The following is an 18,500-nucleotide window of genomic DNA, read 5'->3' as shown; positions in this document are numbered from 1 at the left end:
GCTAGTCTGGTTCATATGTGTGTGTAGCTATGACTAAATACTCTCTCAGCCAATCACATCACTGCTCTCATAGCTCTGAAACAGCTCAGCCAATCACAGTTTAGCATGATAATGACAGCTCTTTTCTTCAGGAAACGTCTGGATATTATAGATGGATGCAGACTGATTTACTGACTTTCCCGCTTTAACCGCAGACGCAGTTCTGAGACGTCTGTTTCCAGAGCAACGCCTAAGACTGAACATCTGTCTGCGTCTCTCCTTCCAGATGTGCAGCTCTGCACTGGTCACCAGATACCAGACAGACGGTCAGAACATACCAGTCAGAGTACAGTCAGCTGGTCGTCGTGTCTCCATCAGGTGTTACTGTTTGTTCTGTTTTCAGCTTCTCCAACAACAAACTAACTAAATAAAGACACTTTTACAGCATCGTGTGTTTGAGTTTGTATGAAATGATGCGTTTCTTCTGTAGTAATTATTGAGCGATTCCACTTTAAGACTGAAGAACCTCCACATTCACACGGACGACCTTCATCTCTGTGATGAAGACAAACGTCTCTGCTCTCACTGGTTCGTCTGTAGAGCCAACAACACACGACAGACTTTAACCTTCATCGTGACCCGAGTCTCCACTTTAAAATCTATTTCACATTTTCTTTTTCTCCCCGTTTTAAACGCAGATAAACTCGTATTAAACTGAGCTGCAGATAATCTGAGAGTTTAATCTGACTGAAGACAGTTCTCAGAGTTCTGGACCTTTCTGCCAAAAACTGTTTTTTTTTTTTTTATCCAGGATCCAGATGTTGAGCCCTCAGCGGCTTTACACAGATGTTCTGTTACACAACAGCTGGACAGATGACTGCAAAGCATTTAATATGATCCACCTTTACATAACTGCTCTGAAACAGCAGATAATCTGTGGAACGACCTTCATCGACATCTTTAAACCTCCAGCAGATAAAAACACACACAGACTGACCTTAACATGCCCAACGCTTTATTTTACACATCTGTAACCTCCTGATAATTTACTTCAACATTTCCTGGAAAGAATAAATCTCATTTGGTACTAATTAAAGGGAAAATACTTCTCTGATCTGAGCTGCTGTAACACTTTATTTTACAGCTGAACACTTTAGATATTTAATGGTTCATTTTACAGAGAGGCTGCTGTGTTAAGTTGCTGTATTTGTTAAATATTCACTCATATTTGGCTTCATATGGTTCTAAAACCATAATATGCTAAAATATCTTTTGACACACAAAACTACACATTGAAAGTAATTTACTAAAAGTCTAAAATAATGAGTTATCAAGTAATTCCACCTTAACTTTTTCTGTTTTTTCCTCATTTGCACCAAACTGCACCACTTTCTCTGTAAAATATCCTAAAAAATTAACCATTAAATACCTGCAAATTACTCAGGAAATCAGTATAAAATGAATGTTAACTCAAAGACTACTGAATTAATTCATTGGTCCCAAATAAACTCGGTATGTGTTTTCCCTTTAATTTGCACCAAATTACAACATTATTTCCTCTGAACTTTCTGTTAAATTATTCACAAATAACAGACTTGTAAAATAAAGCAGGTAATCCTGTTAGAATGACGTCATTATTTTGTGGTATCTTTTCATTAAAGCGTCTGTAACATCTCTCCTCCACAGTCTGATGGGTCAGTGTGTGATGTGTTATCGGCTCGTAGTGATGAACCTACAGAGAATCATCAGAGACTCTGCAGCTCCTCTCGGCTTTACGGAGCTTTAAAGTGAGTTTCAGCTCATTGTTTATCTGTCCGGCTGCAACTTTACTCTTCTGGTTCACTCTCAGCGTCTCATAGCGTCGTTTTCAGAGAAAAAGCTGTAAAAAGCCGCTGAACACTACCTGCTCACAGTTAGCTGCAGACTAGCTGGTGAACATAGTGGAGCATTTAGCAGCTAAAGAGCCAGATATTTCCCTCAGGAGTTGGTAGAGAGTAAAAACAAGAGCTAAAAGAGAGTGAATATTGGACTCACATTCACCAGGTGGACAGAAACACGACTCCACATGAATGATAATGTTGTTCCGTAACTGCTGGATGTGGAAATAAACAACTGTTTGCTAACATGTTAGCCACAAGTACTTTATAAGCTGATAATATGACAGAAGTAGTTTTTACAGACTATTCTGCTGAAAACAAGTGAACAAAACACTTAATTTCAAGCAGCTTTAACCAGATTGAAACTATAAAGGACCGAGACTAGAACCCTGAGGAACCTCACATATAATTACTGACATTATCAATGGGAGGATCATGTTGCTCCGTAACTGCTGGATGTGGAAATAAGCAACTGTTTGCTAACAAGTTCAACATATCAGCTTAAAGATGATAATATGTCGGAGTTATCCACTACTTGTTTCTGATGGAAACTAAGTTTTGGAAGAGCAGTAATGACCATGAATGTAGGCGGCAGGTTTGCACAACAAGAAGAAGAACGTGTGGAATTAAAAAAAGGCGACATTCTCTTCTTCTGCTGCATCGATATTCATCTTTTTTTTGGTAGAAACTGTCCATCATGAGCGAGACGGTGTTGCTTCTGACCTAAAAGTGACTGAGGATCAGCTGAGTGTTTGTGTGTCTCACCGCAGAGTCTCGTTGTAGATCTCCACCATGCTGACGGTGATCTTGTAGTCCCAGTCCGGAGCTTTCTCCGTCACCTCAGAGAACAGCAGGCGCAGAGCTCGCTGGTTGATGCCGGGGTCGTCGACCACGCCCTGAACACACACACACAGAGGGGGGCGGAGTCTACAGGCGGCTCTGATCACACCTGGGAAGCTACGACTTTTACTGTGTCGGACTCAATAAGAACGTTTCTACCATTAATTTATCGGCGTCTTTTGGAATTTAACTTTAATTCTTTTGTAGTGTTTTTACAGCGAGCAACAGAACAGATCACAGATGATGTAGCACAAATTCAAACAATAAAAACCGCTTCTCCTCAAACTTTCATCATCGTCATGTAAACTGTGATGTTACCTCCATGGTGTAAGTCTTCCCGGAGCCCGTCTGTCCGTAGGCGAAGATGCAGACGTTAAAGCCGTCGATACAGGAAGTGACCAGAGACTGGACCTCCTGAAACACCTGGACCAATCAGAGAGAAGACAGACTGATGACGGACGCATCTTATCATCATCGATCTGTTTTATATGAGCTTGTCTTTAGATCTCACAGCTGAGTAGCTACAACAGACTGCGATCAATAAAGTCTGATCTGATCGGTGTAGCAAGTGATTTAGATTGATGATCTGATGTGTTCATGTTCAGATCAATAACCTCTAATATGTCTGATAGAAACACACATCAGTTGTCTCTAGATGGTTTTTAAATGTTTCCGTCTCTTTAACGAGGCGTCACCGACCTCTTCCTGCGTGGCCTGAGGCGGGAAGACTTTATCCAGTTCAAAGGTCATGACTTTGCCCTTGTTGGAGAGGTAGAGGATGGCGTCGTCGTCCGAGTCGAAGCTCAGCATGGTTCTGGCGTCGGCGGAGTCCTGCTCCTCCTGACTGACCGGCCGGACGCGGCAGAACACACGGATGTTACCTAGGAAACCAACACACACACACACGCACACACACACACACACACACACACACACACACACACACACACCAGGGAGGAGTTTAGTCTCAAACTCTTTTCTGTTTAACAAACATTCTGCTTTTCTACTTATTTTTTCTGAATACTTGCAGTTTCTCTGAGACTTTAAGGAACTTAAAGGAACTTCCTGTTAAAAACAAACTTATTTGAAGCTGATTCCAGCATCTTTAGACCCAGTAATGTTTCAGAAGGAGTCAGTATGACCTGAGAAATGTTTGATTCTGACAGCGTGGAGAAGAAGTCTTCTGTCTTCCACACATTCCTGATTCTTACTGACCAGGTTACTTCAGTCAGAGTTTAGTTGTGTTGAGTTTATTAACAGCTGTTGAAGAATTTCATGGAAAGAACTTTTCCTTCTCCAGGTTTTTTTTAGCGTTTGGGGATTTGAGGGAGATTCCAGATTCAGAATCAGCTTCATTGGTCGAATATGTTCAAACATATGAAGAATCTGGTTTCTGAGGACTTTGACTCATAACTTCTCGTTACCTCTAAAGTCCCGCCTGACAGAATAGATGTGGAAACACAACGTCTGACATTTTGATGTAAAAAATAAAATCTCATTTTCAGACCTTTGAGTCGAACCAGCTCGTTGTGACATTTCTTCCTCAGGTTCATCTCTCTCTTGTATTTACGCAGCAGCTCCTGGTTGGTGGTGCTCACCTCGCTGATCACCTGACAGATCTGACACACACACACGCACACACGCACACACACACACACACACACACACACACACACACACACGCGCACACACACACACACACACACACACACACACACAGATTAATAGTTTGAATTTAGAGTCTGAAAGCTGCAACAACCTGATCAGACTAAACTGCTTTAAACTTTTCATTTCCTGATCTAATGCGGAAAAATCTGTCATGTAACTCATTCTTGAATAAAATCTGAGACACTCGCATGTTTCCTGGATGAAAGTCCAATAAAAGATTTAATGGAGATGAATTAAAGTCTAAATGGTTTCATGGGTTTTGAGGTTTATTGTTGGAGCTGATGAGGCTCAAACAGTCAGTCTGGTTTTTTGGTGATTTGAGCTGTTTGTTAAAACTGGAACTTTTGTTTTAATGGCATTTTAATGATGGTGCAGGTTTATAAATCAGATGCTTGTTTACTTCAGTCTGTTCAGACTGATCAGCCCTGTGTGTGAAAACAACACAGAAGAAGAAACAGGCTCAACTTTTACTGCAACGCAACATTATGACATCGCTGCGTTGACCAATCAAACATCAGCACATTCCTGCAGTCGAACTCTCGATCTTTGCATCGAAAGATAGAATATTTACTGGGATAACTTTCAGGATTCATAAAATATTTGTATTATAAACCTCAGTGTGGTGTTTGGTTGTCTGATAAGCCTTTAGTGTCTCTAACTGGACTAACTGGATCATATTTCATGAGCCTGTTCTGAGCGCGCTCACTCACCTCCTGCTTGGCTTCTGTGATAGCTTTGTCCAGCATGAAGGGAAACTCCTGCACCTGCCTCTTCAGACAGTTGTAGTCGCAGGTGAGCGTCCGGAGGGCCGGCTGCAGACTCAGCAGGTTCATACGCACCCCTGAAACCAATCATCCATTCATCAGTTACACAATATTCAACCAAAAATACTAATATGTGATGGTTGCAGCTTCTCTCTTCTACATCACTGTTAATATCTTTGGGTTTCAGACTGTTGGTCTGCCAAAACAAGACGTTTGAAGATCAATGTGATCATCGTTTTAAAGACCAAATGATGAATCAGTGGAAACACGGAGCTGAACACAGGAAGCCGTCCGACCTGCCAGGTTCTCGTGCACAGCTTTCATCTCGCTCTCGGCTCTGATGAACGCCTCCTCGATCACACGGTTCTTCTCCTCCTCCAGGTTCTGCATCTCGGCCTCCAGCTGCCCCTGAGCGCGCTCCATCTCGCCTTCGTACACCAGGATCTGCAGGGAGCAGGAAGACATGAGCAGAGAGGACGACACACCTGTACGGGGCCACCGGAGGGACAAAACACTAAAGACTGTGAGGGAGGAAGAACCTCAGCTGCATATACAGCACCAGTCAAAGTCTGAACACACGTTACCATCTGCTTTAATGAGGACATGTGTCCAAACTTTTGACTCGAACTGTATTAACCACTAAATATTCATATTTACAGCTTTATATTGACTTTCCCACATCTACACATATCCACAGATAAGATAGAGCGTGTTCTGGTTCACTAAAGCTTCATCTAGCAGCTTCTCATGCTGAGCGTCACTTTCAGCTCATATCAGCTGTTACTAATTAATTCTGTGAGTCACTTGATGACAAAATGAAACTCGTCTGTTGTCGGTTTGTGTGTCTGTAACTCGACCGAAGATCATCTGTGAGGGAAGAAGCTCCACTCTGTACAATCAGAGTGTTTCTGTGAGTGAGACGGAGTTTTACACCAGGACCTTCAGGATTTGGATCAATAAGATCTGCAACATTTTAGTAGCTCCAGCTGTTATTTGAATGTGTCAGATACATACTACAGTTTATGTTTATGACGCAGCAGCAGGAGGAGGTTTCTTGTGGTCGTCTGGTTCACTCTCTGATACAGCAACACAAACGTTCAGGAGTTTGAGATAAACTTAAAGGTCTCTGAGATGTTTGTATTGACGACGGAACTTCATTACTGACAAAATACTGTGTTTTTATTGCGACACCACTGAGGTCTGAACTGTCAACAGAAACACATGACGGACCCACCAGAGTCCACATAGTTTAAACATCTCCAAAGTCTCCAACTTTACTGGCTCTGAAACCTCTTAAGTTCATAAACTGCCTTTTTATGTGAATGTGAGAACTGTATAGTTTACTGTTATCTTCTTATGGAGGAATGGAGGGAGATCCAAATGGATTATAGGTTTCTGATTAAATTAATTAAATAAATATCAATATATCAGTCTTCAAAATGTTTAGAGACCCCATCGGGTTTTTAAGTTTGAATGTGCAAACAACTTTAACAAAAATAAAAAAAAAATAGAGCATCACTAAACAGAAGATTTAATCTCTCAAAGGAACTAAATTAAACACATTTCATACTTAACCAACACAAACAGCAACAATAAGTCAACTAAGAATCAGCTGTATCACTGGAGAACACACAGGTAAATCTGACCACACAGGTGTACAAGGTTCAGGAGGCGGAGCCTGAAACACAGGAAGGCTACATTCACACTGAAGGTAAATGTTCCGAAATCTGACACGTTTGTTTAAATGCATCAGTCCAACATTTTAGATAAATATCAGTTTCATATCTGTGAGTCCAGTTCAGACAGAGGTCCAGGAAGTGTTAGCCTAGCTTAGCACAAAGACTGGAAGCAGGGGGAAACTGTTAGCTTTGCTTATCACAAAGACTTAAAGTAGGGGGAAACTGTTAGCCTAGCTTAGCACAAAGACTTAAAGCAGGGGGAAATTGTTAGCCTAGCTCAATCAAAACAGAAAAAAATCCACCTTCGAACAACTCAAAGTCTGTCTGATGTACATGTTGTATCTTGTTTATTGAACAGGTGTAGAAATACAATTGTAAAAGGGAGAAATTATGATTTTAGCAGCAGTTAGCGTTGGAGCAACTTGTTCACTATAAGTTCCTCAATTTTACCTTAAAATTCCATTAATTAATTCATTACCCATTAATAATGACATGATTAAGGTTGATGGGATGCTTCCAGTTTTTGTGCTAAGCTAGGCTAACAGTTTCCCCCGCTTCCAGTTTTGTGCTAAGCTAGGCTAACAGTTTCCCTCGCTTCCAGTTTTCGTGCTAAGCTAGGCTAACAGTTTCCCTCGCTTCCAGTTTTTGTGCTAAGCTAGGCTAACAAATTCCCTCACTTCTAGTTTTTGTGCTAAGCTAGGCTAACAGTTTCCCTTGCTTCAAGTTTTTGTGCTAAGCTAGGCTAACAAATTCCCTCACTTCTAGTTTTTGTGCTAAGCTTGGCTAACAGTTTCCCTTGCTTCCAGTTTTTGTGCTAAGCTAGGCTAGTATGACTAGCGGCCACATTTGAAAATCAAAAAAATGAATAAAATAAATAATAATCAAATCTCAGAAGTAAATTGTCTTTTTGTCGTAGTGTGAACGCAGCCTTGATGGTGTTCAGGCATGAAACTGGGAGCACTGGGAGAGATTTACTGGGACTGTTCACATCACAGAGTCTGACAGGATCCAAAGCTTCCCAGTAAAACCAGTTTAAAACACATTTCCTGAGTCCTTTTAATGGTTTTTAGAGCCCACATCAACCAAAAAACAAAAACATTTCTCATATTTCTGATCCAGACTGAAACTTTTTTCTCACTAAATCTTCCAAATCATCTCATGTCAGATTCACTCGGACTCGACCAGACAGTCACATGATCTTCATCTTCACAATTATCAAATATCTGATAATATAAGAGCAGGTACATCAGCTGCAGGGCTCCTAACATATGGAACTCTTTGTCTCATTTCATTAGTTTTTAAAAGATATAATAACCATAATATTAACTTTGATATACATAAAGGTTATATTACATCAAGTTATATGTATACATATATAGATAGTAGTATATATGTGACATTGTAAATATTGGTTTTTATGGAGCTTACATGATTAAAGAATTTAATTGGACTGCTCCTGATTTTTGATTTATGCGGAGTTCCTCAAGGGTCTAAATGGATAAATAAATAAATAAATAAATAAATAAATAAATAAATAAATAAGAGGGAACAGATCATTAAACCTGCTCTTCTGGATGTGAAGGACGCAAAGATCGGAATCTACGGGATTAATTATCCTTAAAAGTTAATCGACATGAACAGTATTTGGCAGCTTTGGAGCCTCTCAGCCAGCGAACTCTCGCTGTGACCTCTGATCTCTGAATCTCAGTGATGTCACAGGGGGGGCGGGCCCAACCTTGGACAACCTGCGAACGACCTCGCCGTTGCCCCTGCCGACGGCCTTGGAGAGGAGGCCGCACAGACGGCCTCGATCGGTGAGCAGCTGCAACCCAACGCATGCAGAGAGGAAAGAGTTAACTGTGGAGCTTCATCCTCCATCATCATCATCATCATCATCATCATCATTCATCCACTCTGATAAAACGTCTCCTGCTTCACTGCACAGCGGCGACTCTCCACATCAGGACAACAAACAGCCCAAAAATTCACTCAGAAGCCTTTTTTCTGTCCATGCTGACTGTTTGTGATGTCACCAACAGTCAGAGACGTGATTGGCCGGAATATAAAACTACCTGATTTAAGGAGGGTTTTGGGGTTGAATACGAGGAAATGAGGTCATGTATTTCTGGACATTTTAGCATGTGTGTCGGTGTGCAGGTTGTATGTGCTGAGTGACACTAAACACATCCTGGACGTCTCTCTGGAGCAGAGACACAGAGCTGAAAGCGACGCAGCAGCTTCGTTCCTGTTCACGTTACCTGCGTCCTCAGCTGAGCGCAGGTCCGCTGTGACTCGTGCAGCTGCGTCTCCAGCTCTCGCAGCAGCTGCCTCTGCACGGCCAGCTGCTCCTGCAGGGCGCCGTTCTTCACCTGCATGTCAGCCAGAGCTTTCTGAGAGTCGGCCGACTCCACCTCCACCGTCTGAGTCACGAACTGACCGAGAGACAACAAGCTCACATCAGAAGCCTTTCGTTTACATTCAGTCATTGTTATTTCAGTAGAAAATAACACTAACTGTAGATATATATATATATATATATATATATATATATATATTTAATATATGGATAAATATTATAGAGAGTTAATGTAAGACAATAAAAACAACACATGCCTAATTAAAATAAAGACAGTTATGAGAATTAAATGTGTTTTGTGTCTGATGATGTAAGATAAATATAAAGTAGCAACCAATCAAGTTACAGTTTACATCCACGTCTGTCCGGACTCATCAGCTGGGATGATGGGAGGGTTACTGGGAGGGTGGGAGGGTTACTGGGATGGTAGGAGGGTTACTGGGATGGTAGGAGGGTTACTGGGATGGTAGTAGGGTTACTGGGATGGTAGGAGGGTTACTGGGATGGCAGTAGGGTTACTGGGATGGTAGGAGGGTTACTGGCATGGTAGGAGGGTTGCTGGGATGATGGGAGGGTTGCTGGGATGGTAGGAGGCTTGCTGGAATGGTAGTAGGGTTACTGGGATGGTAGTAGGGTTACTGGGATGGTGGAAGGGTCACTGGGATGGTAGGAGGGTTACTGGGATGGTAGGAGGGTTGCTGGGATGGTAGTAGGGTTACTGGGATGGTAGGAGGGTTGCTGGGATGGTAGGAGGGTTGCTGGGATGATGGGAGGGTTACTGGGATGGTAGGAGGGTTACTGGGATGGTAATAGGGTCACTGGGATGGTGGAAGGGTCACTGGGATGGTAGGAGGGTTACTGGGATGGTAGGAGGGTCACTGGGATGGTAGGAGGGTTGCTGGGATGGTAGGACCATCATTTGGCCGCTAAATCTGATTCTGATAGAACAGTGTTGTTGCCATGACAACAGAAGATGCTTCAGATATGGTGTTGCTACGGAGACGCTACAAATTCTAGAATGTTCTTCACAAACATCTTCAACCCGACAGCATCCGACCAAATGTGACATATGGTCACAATCTCCCTTTTATTTTATCATTTAATCGTTTAATCTATAAAATGTAAATAAAAAGATGACATTTACAATTTCTGTGTTGTCTTGTTGTTTGTTTTGTCAAAGAACGGTGAAGCCTCATATCTCACATCTCTAGCTTTCATCACTGTTATGATGTTTGTCTCCAAATGGCAGCTGGAGAAACATGTTCAACAGCGTCTCCTCACCTTCACTTTCGGGGGCATGGCCGCCTGTCGGGCCAGCTCCTCCTCGCACTCCTGCAGTCGGAGGGTGAGTTTCTGCTCGGCGTCCCCCTGCCTCAGCCGGGATTCCTCCAGCTGCCGCCGGCCGGCGTCCAGCTGCCGCGTGGACTCGTCCAGCTGCCTCTGCAGAGCCTCCACCTTGGCGGTTTTCTCCAGCAGCTCTCGCTCCAGCTCAGCCAGCCGTCGCTCCCTCTGCCGGGCCTGGCTCTCCCAGCGGGACACCTCCCTCCGCAGGGCCTCCGCATCCTGCAGGACACACACACACACACAGCCAGGTACACACACACACACACACACACACACGGTTTGACACAGAAAGAACCACTCTCTCTGTTCCTGAAGCTTTATGATGCCGTTGTTAGAACAGGATGTTTAATAGTAACACACACTAGAATATGAAGGTCTGATGAGCTGTTTGGTACTTTAACTGCACCAGAAAGGAAAATTAATTAAATTAATTTAATTAAAATACTATTAATAGAGGGACTGTAAAGTGGAAAAGTAGCTCCCCTGAGTGTGTGTGTGTGTGTAGGTGTAGGTGTGTGAGTGTGTGTGTGTGTACCTGGCTGTGTGTGTGTGTGTATGAAAGTGTGTGTGTGTGTGTGTAGGTGTGTGTCTAGGTGTGTGTGTGTAGGTGTGTGTGTGTGTGTGTGAGTGTGTGTACCTGGCTGTGTGTGTATGTGTGTGTGTATGTAGGTGTGTGTGTTTGTGTGTGTGTGTAGGTGTGAGAGTGTGTGTACCTGGCTGTGTGTGAGTGTGTGTAGGTGTGAGAGAGTGTGTGTGTGTGTGTGTGTAGGTGTGTGTGTGTGTGTGTGTGTGTGTGTGTAGGTGTGAGAGAGTGTGTGTGTGCGTGTGTGTACCTGGCTGTGTGTGAGTGTGTGTGTGTGTGTGTGTAGGTGTGAGTGTGTGTGTGTGTGTGTGTGTGTAGGTGTGTGTGTGTGTGTGTGTGTGTGTGTAGGTGTGTGTGTGTGTGTGTGTGTGTGTGTGTCTAGGTGTGTGTAGGTGTGTGTACCTGGCTGTGTGTGTGTAGGGGTGTGTGTGTGTGTGTGTGTAGGTGTGTGTGTGTGTGTGTGTGTGTGTGTCTAGGTGTGTGTAGGTGTGTGTACCTGGCTGTGTGTGTGTAGGGGTGTGTGTGTGTGTGTGTGTAGGTGTGTGTGTGTGTGTGTGTGTGTGTGTGTGTGTTTAGGTGTGTGTAGGTGTGTGTACCTGGCTGTGTGTGTGTGTGTAGGTGTGTGTGAGTGTGAGTGTGAGTGTGTGTGTGTGTGTGTGTGTGTGTGTACCTGGCTGTGTGTGTGTGGCTGTGTGTGTAGGTGTGTGTGTGTGTGTGTGTACCTGGCTGTGTGTGTGTGTGTGTGTGTGTACCTGGCTGTGTGTGTGTGTGTGTGTGTGTGTAGGTGTGTATGTACCTGGCTGTGTGTGTGTGTGTGTGTGTGTGTGTGTGTGTGTACCTGGCTGTGTGTGTGTGTGTGTGTGTGTGTGTGTGTACCTGGCTGTGGCTGCAGCTGCAGTTCTCTGCAGCAGTGTCGAGGTTCTGCAGCTCTGAGCTCCTGCATGACTTCAGCTCCTGCTTCAGACGCTCGTTCTCCACCACCAGCAGCTCCAGCTGCTTCTCCAGGTCCGTCGCCCCCTGCAGGCCAGAACCAGACACGCTGGAGGTTAATTCATGCTTCACATTATGTCTGAATTTAAAGAAAACATATTCTGCACATTCCCAGGTGTATATTTATATTCTGCAGGTAGAAAAACTGTCACAAACAAAGAACTCAGAGCAGCTTGAAGCTTTGAACATGTTAAACATCCGACGTCAGAACAGGATATAAATAACAAAACCACTTACAGCTGAAAATGTCTCCTTTAAGATTTTTATTCTTTTTTTAAACTCCACTTTGTTATTCTGGTTTCAGCACTAATCACGTCAACAATGAGCCGTTTTGTGTTACTGGAATGTGTGTGTGTGTATGTGTGTGTGTGTGTGTGTGTGTTGTATTTATATTTAGGCGGGTGTGTGTGTGTGTGTGTGTTTTTTCCCAGGGTTCTTCAGGAATGTGGTCTCACCAGCTCAGAGCGAAGTCTCTCCACCTCCTGAGTCTGATCCAACAGCTTCTCCTCCAGCTCCTCCACCTGGAAACCACACCGTCACCGTCCGTTACCCCGACTCTTACTTATTAATCATTAAATTAATCATTAAATATCACAGTTTACTAGAGACAGAGGTCTCGTCTGACAACAGTAATATATTATATATTATAAATATTCACATGTAAGAAGATGGAATCAGAGATTTTTAGATGTTTCTGCTCAATAATCACAAATATTGTTGCCAATTAATTTCCTGTCGATTGACTAATTGATGAATCATTTAAGCTTTAACTGAAAATGTCGTCTTTACCTTGATGACTTTGCACATTTTTCTTTTTCTCATACTTTCAAATCCATATTCCATGTTTTACTTTATAAAAATTTTTTTCTATTTTATTGTTTATTTCTCTGGATGTAAATAAAAATTCAAACCAGAATTTAAAAACTAAAACATTTCTCAGTGATACGGATGTCAGACTGTGTGAAGATTAGACGGCAGCAGCTCGTCTTCTCATCATTTCCAAACACATTTACACTTCCTCTAAAGATGAAAGCATCTGGTTTGATCTCGCTGCAGCTTTTCACTGAAGCTCTGTGACGTTTTCACTGAGTCGAATATTCAAACCCGACAGTTTGAGACGTCTGATGCCTCATTTTAGACGTCAAAACTAAACCTGGAGAAACAGCCTTCAGTTTTAATAATAATAATAATAATAGACTTTATTTATAGAGCAGTATTCATGTATAAATGCAGCACAAGTGCTTCACATGACAGCATTTATGATGACAATAAAAACAAGGAGAATAACAGAGTCGGACTGTGATTCTCTGGTTTTATGCTCCGACTCTCCGTTCTTATAAATCAAGACTGAAAACTTTTCTGTTTTTCTTTAATTCAATCTGTTTTATCTTATTTTATCTTCTATCTTATTTACTCTTTTTAAAACCATATTTACTGTATATTTATAATGTATTGTGTTTCTTTTATAGCTTGTCTTTATAATTCATGTAAAACACTTTGACTTGCTTCATAAATAAACTAATAAAGTCAGACTGACCTCAACAGCTGTTTTATGTCTAAAGATTAATAAATTAAACAGATAAACAGATTGTGTTAAATATATTGTTAATCTGAAGGGAGGTGACACATATTGATCCATTCATGAGTTTTATTCTGCAGTTTATAATCCGTCTGTTCATGAACGACCTTTAAACACACGTCACAGCTGATCGACGCTGCCGATCAATCTGATAGATTTACTGGATCAATAAAACAAAACCTGTCAAAGTGTCAAACTGATAAAAACCAGTCTGACGTCTGATTATTACACATCAGTGAAAGTTCAGTTACACACCCTCAGCTTTCTATAGTGTTTGTGTAAATATGTTTCCATGGAAACTGAAGAAGAAACAATGATCCGTTAAAACAGTGAAATAGTTTCATACTTCTGTGAAACTGAAGGATTTAAAAACAGGACGGTGAAAATCTGAGTATCTGTTAGTCAACACGGGATCCTACATTTCCCATAATTCACCTGGTTAGAGTCTTTCATCAGAGCCTCCCTGCAGGTAAACAGTCACGTCTTTCACACAGTGCGTCGTCTCCAAAACCAAGATCTGATCTGACTGATGTAGTTTACTGTCTTTAAAACAGCCTCGTACCCACATGACGAGTGTTTCATCACCTCAACGTACCTGTTTGCGCAGCCGAGTAACGAGCTGCTCTTCTTCTGGACAGCTGAGACGACCTGAAGGCTGCTCACCTGGCTGCAGCGCCCGCACACCTGCACGCACGCACACACACACACACACACACACACACACATACACACACACACACACACACACACACACAGTCGGGACAGGAGAATAAAGAGCAACTTTATTGTGAGACCAACATGTTTAATGATGTTTTGTGTCCATGTGAACATTTTTGCTCTAAAGTGGTGCGTTCAAGTGATTTAAGAGAATTTGTGAGTATTTTATTAGAATTTTCTCTGACGTACGAACAAAATTCAGAACTGTCAGAAAAACGTTTTCATCTGAATGAATCAACAGTTTAAATATGTTCAAATAAAACTAAAAAACGTGTATGGTGTTCATTCAGAGTTTGAGAGGATGTGATAAACGTGTGTGTGTGTGTGTGTGTGTGTGTGTGTGTGTGTGTGTGTGTTCTCACCGTTGGCTGACGGCTGCTCTTCCTCCTGCAGCGTCTGAGCGCCGCTCGTCTTCTCCTGGACGCTCTGCTGCTGCTGCTGCTGCAGCTGCTGCACCAGCAGGTGACGGGTGACTTCCTCAGAGCGAAGACGAGCCTGAAACTCACACACTTTGTCCTGTAGAGTCTGAACACACACACACACACACACATACACACACGCACACGAATGAGACTCTGACAATCATTTCGATCAGTCAGGTCAGACTAACGAGCTGCTTCTAATTCTTCTCTACGACTATGACCTCTAGCTGTTGAAAGAGAGAAAAGATGGAATAAAAAGGTAGAAGAGAGAAGAGACGGCAGCAGAAACTACAAGCGAGCAGCAGGATGAAGGTTTTTTACGTTGGCAGGAGTCCAGCAGCAGGACCAGGTGACCCTCTGCAGGTGGAGAACAGCGTGGAAACAGAAGAGATGGAGGAACAGACAGACATTTATTACAGTTAAGTAATAAACAGACCTGAGGTGATGAAGAGGCAACATGACAATCAGACACTGAAATAACTTCCATCAGCTGAGTTTTTACTGACTCATCATCTGTTGGCTTCATTTCAACAAGTTCAAACATGATGATCTGAACAGAAAACAATGTGCTCGTTGAATAAGTGTTTAACATGTCAGATTATTATATGTAGCTTGTTACAGAAGCCTCCTAACGTCTGACAGTCTGTTGACTTTCAGACGTCCAACATACAGATTAACATGAACATAAAGACTGATATTAAAACCAGATTTAGACAGAAAATAATAAACTCTGATGAATAAAGGAGAGATTTTATGACACAGATGTTGAAAAGACTAAATGATGCTCATCTGAAAGTGTCGCGGTGAAATTCATCCAGCTAGTTAAAGTAAAGTTTATTTTATTTAAAGTGCAAAATCACACCAGAGTGTCTCAATACACTTTACAGCAGCGAACAACGTTAAAACAGTCGACCAATAATAAGAGAATCGAGGAGGGACGACACAAACAAAAAGCCTCAGTGGGGTGAAGGGAAAGACTACATCAACCCATATCAATGGTGTTAAGAAGGGTCATATGATTGTAAGAATAAGTATGTTTAGTTTAGTCTAGATTTGTAGCTTCCCTGATTATACGAGGTAGCTGGTTCCAGAGATGGGGAGCTCGGTAGGAGAACTTCTAGGAACAGGAAGATGTCCAGCATTATGTGATCAGAGTGCACGAGGGGGGGGAGTATAAGGGGTGATGAGGTCAGAAAGATACGAGGGTGCAAACCCGTGTAGAGATTTATAAGCTAAGAGAAGCACCTTAAAGTCAGATCTGGCTTGGATTGGGAGCCAGTGGAGGGAGATTAGGACTGCAGTGATACGGTCAAATTTTCTAGTTCTAGATAGTATTCTGGCAGCAGCATTTTTACACAAGTTGTAATTTTTTAATACTGCAGCTACGTAGACCAGAGAATAGCACATTACAGTAATCCAGTCTTGAGGAAACAAAGGCATGTATTAAGAGTTTCAGCATCCGCCATACTAAGCAGAGATATTGCGAAGATGGAAAAATGCAATCTTGGTGATTTTCCTAATGTGTGCATCGAATGAGAGGGCCGACAACTAACATCTCAGTCAAGACATCAAGTTTTGTGACATCCAGTTTGTAACAGGCATAATTCAAGGTTTGCAATTTGTGAACGATGGTCAGGTGTAACTGGTATATAAATCTGGGTGTCATCTGCATAGCGGTGGAATTTGATACCATAGGTGCAGAAAATCTCACCAAGAGGCAGCAGGTAGGCCGAGAAACTACTGTAGTTCAACGACAAAGCATTTTTAATTCACTATCGCTCTGACTAGCAACGCCAGCCAGCTGAGGCTCATGGGTATTGCAGTATTTCTAGCCGTCCACCAAAAATCAGGACAAAACGTGATTTCTCAGAGATGAAGTGTAAATAATGTTAAACTGGTGTCAGAATATAAACCTGAAGGATCGTTATTATCAAGCAGAGTTTCTGTCTTCAGTAATATTCTTCATCTTCTAAAGAAAAACACAGAACGATGAAGAACAGCAGCTTCTTACACACTTTAACTGCTGGTTAAAAGGAGCAAATTCGTGGGTCAAAGTTCACTAAATTTGAACGTCACATGAAAAATATTCACTTCAGAAACATGCTGAGTCACTAAAACATCAGACTGCATCAACAGTGATGTCACACATGTGATGAGGTCGACAGAGCAGAGACCCCGAGATCACACACACACACACACACACACACAGTAACACACACACACACACAGTAACACACACACACACACACACTGCTGTCTTACCTGGATGAGCAGCTGCTGGCTGGGTGCGTTTGTTTCGTTCAGCTCTGCGGTCAGAGAGGGGCGCTGTGAGAAGGCGGCGGTGGGCAGAGACAGGAAGGAGCCGTCGTCTTCACCATCACTCATCAGGAAGTCCACTGAGCTCGCTACGGACACACAGGAGGGACAAACTGAATAAAGCCGGGATCAGACATTTCCTTTCTGCGCTCAGACTTTCAGATTTCTGTTTCTCTGACTAGAGCTCAGACTCTGGAGGTTGAGGATGTTATTTGAAATCCACACAGTCAACTTTTAATTATTACTTTCTCCTGTCCTGATCTGGTCCGACTCAGACGTCAAGTCCTGGTTACTATGAACCGAGTGGACCAGCAGGACCAGTGTTGGGCTGCAACATTCATTTGTAACACGTTACAGTAATTAAATTACTTATTTCAGTAACAGTAGTGTAAACAATTACAATTTGAAATTACAGTTACTGATCTCAGTAACGCTCCGTTGGGGGGTCGGCGTGCTCGCTGTCTGACTGGATTAATGGAGGGTTGGTATTAGTGAGCTCACTGCCATCAGCTGACTGTTAATAAATCATCATATTCACATGTTGTGTATTGTCTTAGCCGGCTTGCTAACGCTAGCCATGTGTCAGTAAATCCTTCCAAACTGTTTCCTGTCTGCTTGTTAAACCACAAACGTCTCATTTTTGTGTTAAATACAGAAGCAGCAGCGTGTGAAGGATTCTGAAACTTCAACAGAGCTGATGAAGACCTCCGACACAGAGGCTGAGAGTGAGAGACCGCTGGAGCTCAGCAGCACGTGCTCAGTAGCGTCTGCCTTCCACAGAACTACTCTCCAGAGACTGAAAGCATGACGCTGTTACTAGTCTGTGGAGACGTTTCTAAACAAACTTATGTGACCAAACTCCTCATTTGGATCCAAACATGAGATTTGTTGACAAGGAGAAAAATATAGAAAACGGCTGCAATGATCCTTTAAGTGACCACTGAGTTGCGTTTGAGAAAAATGTAAAATCCTGAACAAAGCGTCAGTAAGCAGATTTGTGTGTTTGGTCTGTAATCAGGTTATTGAGGTCATGATTCTGCACGACCACCAAGAACCTGAACTGAATTATTTTCCTCACTTTCTCCCTCTGCTCCTGAATACCATGGAAACCAGTCTGACCAGATAACAGGTGATAACAGCTGCTGACACATTAACCTGCTCACACTGTGTCCATCTGTGTGTGTGTGTTTGTGTGTGTGTGTGTGTTTTCTGAGTCTACAAGGCCTCTAAAATCTTATCAACCTGAGAACAATCTGCACTCTGTGTGAGTGAGTTAAGTCTTTTTAATGCTCAGATTTTTTCCCAGACTGGATTCAGAGCCGAACACGTGGATCAGAAACCTTTAGACTGAAACACCGACAGAAAACTGGATCACACACAAACACA

General features: G+C 42.5%; 1 protein-coding gene across 3 annotated transcripts in view; it reads right to left on the bottom strand.

Moving 5' to 3' along the window:
* Window positions 1-18,500, bottom strand: part of kifc3 (kinesin family member C3) — a 57,803-nt gene that overhangs the window by 8,193 nt on the left and 31,110 nt on the right. For all 3 annotated transcript variants that reach the window (XM_042420204.1, XM_042420187.1, XM_042420195.1), the window contains 13 exons: window positions 17,061-17,203; window positions 14,739-14,901; window positions 14,255-14,343; window positions 12,536-12,601; window positions 11,967-12,107; window positions 10,445-10,726; window positions 9,066-9,239; window positions 5,425-5,572; window positions 5,075-5,205; window positions 4,204-4,315; window positions 3,396-3,577; window positions 3,015-3,119; window positions 2,622-2,752 (listed from right to left, as the gene is read on the bottom strand). In XM_042420204.1, the coding sequence (XP_042276138.1) occupies window positions 2,622-2,752; window positions 3,015-3,119; window positions 3,396-3,577; window positions 4,204-4,315; window positions 5,075-5,205; window positions 5,425-5,572; window positions 9,066-9,239; window positions 10,445-10,726; window positions 11,967-12,107; window positions 12,536-12,601; window positions 14,255-14,343; window positions 14,739-14,901; window positions 17,061-17,203 (1,867 nt within the window). The remainder of the gene's footprint in view (window positions 1-2,621; window positions 2,753-3,014; window positions 3,120-3,395; window positions 3,578-4,203; window positions 4,316-5,074; window positions 5,206-5,424; window positions 5,573-9,065; window positions 9,240-10,444; window positions 10,727-11,966; window positions 12,108-12,535; window positions 12,602-14,254; window positions 14,344-14,738; window positions 14,902-17,060; window positions 17,204-18,500) is intronic.

This window comes from Thunnus maccoyii, chromosome 1 (genome assembly GCF_910596095.1).
Source record: "Thunnus maccoyii chromosome 1, fThuMac1.1, whole genome shotgun sequence".
Taxonomy (NCBI): Eukaryota; Metazoa; Chordata; class Actinopteri; order Scombriformes; family Scombridae; genus Thunnus; species Thunnus maccoyii.
This window is presented reverse-complemented; position numbering and strand designations above follow the sequence as displayed.